At 37.3% G+C, this 9,071-nt stretch overlaps 1 protein-coding gene across 1 annotated transcript in view; it reads left to right on the top strand.

Moving 5' to 3' along the window:
* The first annotated feature begins 240 nt into the window (after positions 1-240).
* BEST3 (bestrophin 3) overlaps positions 241-9,071 on the top strand; it is a 17,417-nt gene continuing 8,586 nt past the window's right edge. The window contains exons 1-5 of the mRNA XM_057377642.1: positions 241-392; positions 2,037-2,131; positions 2,675-2,908; positions 8,077-8,231; positions 8,940-9,017. Of these exons, the coding sequence (XP_057233625.1) occupies positions 241-392; positions 2,037-2,131; positions 2,675-2,908; positions 8,077-8,231; positions 8,940-9,017 (714 nt within the window). The remainder of the gene's footprint in view (positions 393-2,036; positions 2,132-2,674; positions 2,909-8,076; positions 8,232-8,939; positions 9,018-9,071) is intronic.

Here is a 9,071-nt window from a genome sequence, read left to right as displayed (position 1 = left end):
TCAATCTGCAGATCTCAGCAGTGCTTGCAACTGTGAGATTTTTATTTTTCCCTCTCTTTCTATATATATATGAATACAAACACCATATATTTATGTGCACATACTATAATATATTTAAATGTACATGTGTATCTGTGTATCTATCTGTACAAGGGTACATTCAGCTTAGGATGCACTGTCTAAAATGTTGTTGGTGTCCTGCTTCTCTTCTACTGTTTCTAGGCACAGCCTACCAAGACGATGACAGTCACTTATTCCAGCAAAGTAGCAAATGCCACTTTCTTTGGATTTCACAGATTACTCCTAAAGTGGAAAGGCAGCATCTACAAATTGCTGTACAGAGAATTTATTGTTTTTGCTACTCTTTACACAGCGATAAGTGTATTATACAGGTACACTCTTTCCAATTCGCATCTCATTAAATGTTATACTGAAGTTTCAGAATTCCTAGTGTTAGGCTGATGAATGATGGGGGGAGGTTATACTATATACTTATTGTCTTATCCTTGGACCTCTTCTAATGTACTTTCCTTTCCCTGTTTACTTTAAGGTTCCAGACCTATGAAGGGTGTCAATACTGTTTATCATATCCAGCTGATTGTACTTTTAGTCCAGCRTTGATCAACCATCCTACTGAAGTCAGACTGAATAAAAACTCAGAGCATGCCTAGGTTGCGCAGCTTTTGTCATTCTGACATTAGGTTGTCAGTTTTGAGTGTGCCTCCCAGCCTTAGATGATGGGTGTAGACCTTTCATTGTTCCTGCCGAACTCTCTTTGGTTACTTGGAGGAAATTTAACAGCCTTGAGAGTTAATAATTTTAGAGTGAGGTTACACAGCCAGGAAAAGCAAAGTTTTGCTTACAGCTAGGAAGGCATGCAAACTTGATTTTTAAGCTTGCAGAGGACAGAGGAAAACTGCACCAAAGCCAGGCATGTTTATTTAACCGTGGGTCACCCAGCAACTGGGAGGAACACATTAGAAGMAGAATTGCTTTTCCACCAAGGTGTCAATTAAACATCTGTATGATGCAATGCATCAATTAGTACAGTGAAACTTTTAATTGATGAGGTACATTACATAGAAGTATCAAGGTTCAGTTCTTTCAGTGATCTGTAATTAGATCTATGCTTTTTATTGGAACCAAAGAGTAAATGAACTTCAGTTCATCTCTGAGTAATCACTCATTTTTATTCAGTAATCTATATTTGTAAACTCMGAAAGAAAATTATAGCATTAATATGTAAATAAACACCAGAGTCTTGCAGTTATTTAAATTAATCTAATTTTACTGAAATGTCAGGCAATTGAAGACCATGGTAAATACATCATGAAAATCTTTGTATATGTGCTCCAGTTTTTATTGCACAATTGTAAGCAAAACTCACCAAACAGTTGTTACTTGTTCCTTTTATATGAAACCAAAGAATAACTAATACTCAGCTATACAAATAAAAAAAATGAAGCTTGTTTTATTTCATTAAATATTTTTTCTCATGGACAGAAGCTGCTACAGTCCATTCATTTGCTATCATTTGGTGAATATTTTCCTCATTGCAAAATAAATACAGTTGTATTTTWAACTGGTGGGAAGGAAAAACTTCATAGGAGTAAAAAAACCTGTTGCAACAATATAACATTTTCAAATCAGAGGTATTAGATTTGTAACATTTTGCAATTCAAGCAGACCTGAGCATTTCCCTTAAGTACCATTGAAAAGGGAGAGTAAGCTCTGTTTGCAGACTTAGAGTTGCTATCATCTTTGGTGTGTATGGGACAGCAAACTGATTCTCCAGGCATATTGATCCAAATAGCTCCAGCCAAATTTGTCCTGAGAAAACTACAAAGAACAGCGAATAATGTCATCTCCACCAGCTTCTTTAATACATGCCAAAAGGGTGTAGTCCTTCCAGAATTYGCTTTAATGCATTAGCTAAGGTTGTTCCCCAGTCACATATCTGATTATTCATACGTTTGCACTTTGTAGCTAGTGCCAGAATATTATGAAAGGACAGATACATTTTATTTTTGCTGCAGATTTTTTCTTACAGGTAGCCAAAAACGGTTCTTTGAAAAATTATCAATTTACTGTGACAGATATGCTGAACAAATCCCAGTAACTTTTGTGCTTGGTAAGTATTGGTTGAACGTGAAATTAGTCCTCAGTTCTGTCTCTGTTCAGGCATTTTGTGGATGTTGGTGCACTGAAGCATTTCAGAGCTGAGGTTAGTGGGAGGTTAGRGGTGCACAATAAATGATCCACTTCCAACAAGTCGCTTTTGTCACATCAATATTTATGCTAATGTTCTTAAGATACTAACAAAAATGGTTTACATATATCTATATCTAGATACATTTATCTAGATTCAGATCATGCCCACTAACACTGGTACCTTGTGCCTGATCTTTCTATGAACTAAATCTACCCTCAGTTTTGCTACAGAAGAGGAAATTTGGAAGTTCACGGTTATGAGATACTCAGATGGAACACATTGTTACATTGCAATGGCTATTAAATAATTAGCATTTTTTGCACCCTGGGTTTTGACATGGCTTATTACATTTATTCTGAGAAATGTAGCAGCTTAGTGGTAAGAAAAATACTTTGCAAACTAAAATCAAAGTATCTGAAATCCTGATAGGTACTGACCTTTATTTCCCTTTCTAACTCTCAGGTTTCTATGTTACTTTGGTGGTGAATCGCTGGTGGAACCAGTTTGTGAACTTGCCATGGCCAGATCGTCTGATGTTCCTGATCTCCAGCTGTGTCCAGGGCAGAGATGAGTATGGGCGCTTGYTGAGGAGGACTCTCATGCGTTATGTGAATTTAACATCTCTGCTGATCTTTCGCTCTGTGAGCACAGCTGTGTACAAACGGTTCCCCACCATGGACCATGTTGTAGGAGCAGGTACCAGAGTTTGCCTCCCCAAAATTGCTTTCCTTTCCCTCAGAGGCAGGGCTCAGGGAGGAAAGGAGCCAGCCTTATCTTTTCTTTCCTGTAGCCCCATGGGGGCCCCATACTAACCCACATCAAAGTGATCACCTTTATGTTAGTTACTTAAATGACATAACCTTAAGGGTTCATCTTTAATGCTCTTAAAATGTTCATCTAGCAACAGTACAGAAGTCAAATGAGTTTGACACTTATGTGAATCTGCTTTCAGGCACCATGGAGGCAATAGGCCTGCCCCAAACACTCAGGCAGCGTGGAGCAGGTACATTATCCAAAGTATGACAAATAACAAAGTTGCAATATCATATGTTGCAGTAGGAATGGTATTTCTTTATATGACATTGCCTCRGCATCTGGAATATAACTTGGTACGGTGTATCAGAGATTGATCTCTGCAGGCACTTCACAATTTTATCTCAATWTTTTTTTTAGTAGACTGCATTTTAAGTAGATTGCACATGTTGCGATTTACTAAAAAAAACCCTCAGCCCTAAGGGTTTTTCTTTAAATTGAAAATCTTATCTTAAACTTGTTTTTTCAGGGGAAAATGTTAGTATTAGGCATGTCTTTGTTTTCTGTTTCTTTCAATAACACCATGAATGTGATGYTGGTGAAGAGAGTTCAATCATGTGACACTTTGACTGTCTATCAAAGACTGACCACTCGGTCTTTAAAGGCAAGGTGTGACACTCTGCCTTCTGACTAGTATGGTCAGTGTCAGAGTAGAACACCATTGCAAAGATATGGGGATCTGTTCCAAATAGAAGCCATGTTTTCTACTGAATGTCTTGAATTTCTTTAAATGATTCCTTTGGCAGAGATTAGTAAGCAAAGTTGTAGCAAGTTAAAATATGCGCTGTGTGTATACATGTACACATTTCAAATATGTGTGAGAAGCTTTGGATAGTTAAAAAAAAAATCCAAGCAGAATGCACCAATCTTACTGGGAAAAAAACCAAAAACAAAAACAAAAAAAAAAAACCCAAATCATTTATGTTGGATTCACTGAATTTTAAAGCTCTCTTCCTTGTGCTGTTCAATAAAACTGTTTACCTGAGCCTGTCAGAGGTCAAGGAAGCTTCTGTCACTCTCCCCAGCAATCTGCTTCTACTACGCACTGGAAAATTACAACATTTCCAGGCAGCTAATCCAACTCTGCCTCCCTATTGCTAAAGACAATCTGTTCCAAAGAGACASAATGTCACAAAATTGTAGACTGGAAAGCGAGTTTCAATTGTTGGTTTTCTTAACAGTGAAAAATATTCCACTATAAACTGTGTATATAAGYATTGACAGTGTAGTCAGCTCTATATTTCAGTATTCATTCTGTAGGTTTTAATGAATATTGTGCTGCAGAAATTTTATTGATGCAGTACCGAATATTTTGGGGTATTTTTGCTCTTATTAAAATCCAGTGACTTAGACAACACTCTGTGATCATCCCTTCTCTAGCTCCCAATGGCATTACAGATCAGACTGCATGGGAGAGAGGCATTTAATATGAATGTGAACAGCACAGACCTGATACTTAATGCACAGTCATTATCAAAACAACTTGTGACAATTTTGCATTTTTTTTGCAAACTGAGAACTGCAGTGACATAACTATTGCTACACACTTCTCAGCAAATGAACTGCTTAAATTCATWTATTTTAAATTTGAGAATGGTGCCATGATAATCTAGTCTGACTCATCCATAACACAAGACACAAAAGCTTGCTAGCAGCATCCTTTATCATGCTGCAATTTCTGACTGAGCTGTAATACCATCTAGCAATATAATCAGCCCAGATTTAAAATTTGGATGGATCAATTGGAAACTACACTGCGTCCTAGATGAACAGACATTCACAACAGTGAACTCACTGTTGAAGAATGAAATTTTATTCTCAATTAGAACTTGCACAGTGTCATCTATTCACTAGATTTTGCAATAGGTTTGGGTTTTTCTTTTTTTAATTAGAAGAAAACATCTTTTTTCTCTCAATAGTTACCTTTAGCAGACTGCATAAAGACTTGAAYGAAACTCAGGAGCTTCACCAATTGTAGTGTCTCTCTATACAGTCCTGAGTGCTGCACCTTCCTGCTGACTCTTTTTCATATTTTAACCCTCKTTATGGAACTGTAGGCAGTAAATGCACGTAGATTCACTCCTTTATGACGCTGAGTGCTGGGGCACACACGCTGTAAGTGTCAAATGCCGAGCAGCAGTCCTGAGCGTAGCAATCCTGCTGCAATGGCTGCAAGGTGCAAGAGGGAAGATGGATGCTTGAGAACACAAGTCTTAAAAAACAGAGTAATGAGTGAACAGAGAGCAGCCCTAAAGAGCTGATGGGAAACACTGAAGAGAAACATGAGGCATGAGCTCGGAGACATGAGTACCTATGAATGGCTGAAGGGTGCAGGCCCAAATCCTCTGCTGGAAGGAAGCACCTAAATTAACCCTTTCTCACATAACACAGAAGCAGAAAATGAACCTTTTATCTATTTGATCATTTTCCTTTTTTTCTAACCACTAGTATTCAGAATGTTTAATGTAAATACCCTGAACCAGTCTTGTCTTCACAAACCATTGAGTTCTGACAGCCGAACTGAATACTCTTTGAATCACTTAAGGGAATGCATGAGTGATTTTTTTTCTAGTCAGGCTTGTGTTCTCATCAATATTTTTCCYGTAAGATCTCTTTAGCTGACACTGTTCACATTAGTGTTCTTTGATTATTTATTGATTGCACTCCATGTCACTCTTCTCATACTTTCACAAGGATTCAGTGCCCTGTCATTCCTTAGGTCAAACTTTTCAAGATCTCGGCAAAATATTTGATAAATATTTGCAGTTTTCTAGAGCTGCACCTCTTCCAGTGCTTGTCAAATCCATTATTCTTGTTTCCAGAGTTTCTTGATTAATTCTTTGAATACACCTAAATAAAAATAACATGACTATATTTGGAAACCATGTCATTTTAATAACTGAGGTTTGATATCCTCCCCTATATTTGATGGAATATAAAGTGTTTCTTTACCACTGCAATAACAGTGAGCTATTCTGAACTGCATGTTCAGAGTGTTCACCACCAGTAAGACCAATCCAGAACTAGTATTTTCCTCAATAAGAATATTAGACATTGTTAATATTCATCAAAGAGAACATTTAATCAATATAAACACCAACACTTTTAAATAATGTCAAATTGAACTTTATAATTAAAAGAAGCAGACTTTGTTGAGCTTTCCTGAACAAAACGTGCCCAGTTTCAGTAGAAAGCTGAATTGATCCTTGCTGTTCTTTGTGAACCCCTCAGGCTGTCTTTCCAGAGCCTCCAAGTGACTTGCATCCAGTGTTTACTTCAGATGCAATTTTTTGGTTTTCAACCATCTGTTTCAGCCTGACAGAAACATCTTTTCTTGTCCTGTAATGAGCAGGCTGGCCAGAAAAAAACTAAATGCAGACTGAAAGACTGACTTTTAGGAGTCAGGAGTCATGACTAGCAAGTTAATTTGTCTGGTTGCCTGATTGTTTCTATGAAGTTGATTATGAGAGGTGGCTGCAAAATKCCCAGTGAACTTTTAAAAGCTTTATCTTATTCTGCTTTCAAATTCTATGATGTGGGAGTAYTGTGTCCTGCTGCCAAATATTTCCCCTTCCACAGTATTTTCTGTCCCATCCTTGCCTTCCTTCTCAGAAGTTACAGTATCTCCTATTGCTTGTTGCATTTGTGCAATAGTTATACTTTTCTCAACAACAGAATATTTAAGATCACTGTGTTTCACAAATCTCCTTTAACTTTTGTCATATTTCTGTGCAACACAACTGACTTTCTGTGTATTTATGTTTGCTGACTCACATATCTTTAGCAATGTTAGCAATAATAGACATACTCTTAGTTACTAGTTGGAGTCTACTGTCAATAATTCCCTTATTGAATTTTCAGTACTCAAACTTGYAGTTTATTGGCTGAGCCCACTGTTTTGGGGCTGTCATGTTACTAATTTTGTCCTATTTCAAAACTAATGTCAACACAAYAAAAGCAGCTTTATACCCACCCTGATAGATGTCACATAGCTGAGCAAAAACTAASATCCTCCAAACAGGACAATTGCTCCAATACCAGAAAATCAAGATTTGCACAAAGGAAAATGTGATTCTTCTGAGGTTGTTTTTGTAAAGGCTTGGWGGAAGGACAGCAGAGCAGAGCTTTCTTCCCCAAGAGGGTGTTGCTCTAAAAGCCAGCTGCTCCCTTGCCAGTCTCGGGCAGTGATTGGCTTTGGTGCAGGATTTGTCACTCATAACTCTGGCTCCTCTGCTCTCTGACCTTGGACTTGCTTGCAGCAGGGGGAAGCAGGGCTTCACGAGGCAGAGGAACTCTTCAGGAAATGTAATACCTTCCCAGCACCCCAGCAAGGCAAATTGCCAGGCACAGAGCACTTTCAGCCTGCAGCCCCGCAGCATGTCACCTGGCCTAGTGTCCCCTTAGCAGCAGGATTTCTGTGCATGATTCCCTCTTCATCTCTTTGCATGCCTGCATAACCCCAAAGAAAATATGAAACAATCTGTCAGGGAAGTATTTCACTGGCAGAAGGCACACTCTCTGTCGGGCTCTGTTTCATGCGTGCACTTTTATCCTCTGTTGCTTGCTTACTGCGTTGCAGATTTAACAAAAAATTATCAGAATCAGAAGGTCATGTAACTGCCCTTACAATATATGTGGAAATGCTGCTGAAAGCCATCACTGCTGAAAGTGATTGTTTCTTGACTGATACATCCAGTTCCTTATTTTTCTAAAAGTAGAATACAAAAGTAGAGAGTAATTTGTCCAATTCTTAGTATTCTTTGTGTCTACCATATGTCAGYAGTTAGATATGAGAACACAGTAACAGCAAATTATTGCCTATATTTAGGAATTTAGCATAGGTGGTTAATGTTGTTGCAAGCAAGATCTGTTCTGGGAAAAAAGATAAATTGGAAAAAAGAGTAGGTTACAGTTAGAATTATAAGATGTGTTTAGCAGATTTCTATGCAAATATTACATAAACAGATAGAAACATATTTCAAAATTTGTAGTGTCAGTAGCACTGAAAGCACAGAATAAATGAMGGTTGTTTTGGGTTTTTTGGTAAACAGGTTTTATGACAAGATATGAACGAAAACTTTTTGATGACCTTAAGTCTCCTCATCTTAAATACTGGGTCCCATTTGTCTGGTTTGGAAATTTGGCATCAAAGGCACGAAAAGAGGGAAGAATTCGAGACAGTGTAGACCTGCAGACGCTGATGAATGTAAGTAGAAAAACTAAATTTAGAGAAAACAGATCCGAAATTGTTATGTAGTAGCTTTTCACTTACATGAGGGGTTTTATTTAGTGTGCACAGATCTCCTGTGTCATCTAAATGACTTTATTGAGGATTTATCCCACTTTTCTTTGAGTACAAATGTACACTTAAACACACACAGCAGCACTCACTGGGATTCTTTTTATATGACTAAGAAGGTATTAAAAGAAACAACAAATTGATGAGTAAAAAATAATTGCAATATCCCTGTAAATTCATACTTGTTCCATTGCTGAGAATATGAGAAATGAGGATAATTTGGCATTTTGAAGATTTTAGTATCAGTTTCAGAGAAGATAATCTCTGAATATTTCATTAAGTAGTAAAATATCCTTTTTATGATATACTATATTCTCTTTCATATATCACCAGACTGTGGATAAGAGAGAAACACAGGATGATTTGTGAAGAAACACAATGTATACTAAGTACTCAAATTCCTAAGTACTTGACTCCCTAAACCAAGTCAATATTCAAATGGGGTTCTGGATATAGTTATAGTATCAATTTATATATACTGTACCTTCATTTCACCCTGTCTATTTATCTGTGCAAAAATGAACTATAACAAAATATTTATAAATCAGAATGGTTCCCCATGCAATTTTACTTTGTTGTGGTTTCTTGCTGGTTGTTTTTTTCTTSCCCTTTTAGGAGATGAATAAGTACCGGTCTTGGTGTAGCCTTCTGTTTGGCTATGACTGGGTTGGAATTCCACTGGTCTATACCCAGGTACTGAGCTATTATTCTTTACAAATTTCAAAACACAGTTTCCATAAAAAGGGG

This window comes from Malurus melanocephalus, unplaced genomic scaffold (assembly GCF_030028575.1).
Source record: "Malurus melanocephalus ecotype Western Australia unplaced genomic scaffold, MMel_1.1 scaffold_10, whole genome shotgun sequence".
Classification (NCBI taxonomy): domain Eukaryota; kingdom Metazoa; phylum Chordata; class Aves; order Passeriformes; family Maluridae; genus Malurus; species Malurus melanocephalus.
Note: the sequence above shows the minus strand (reverse complement) of the source record. Positions and strands in the feature narration are given on the sequence as shown.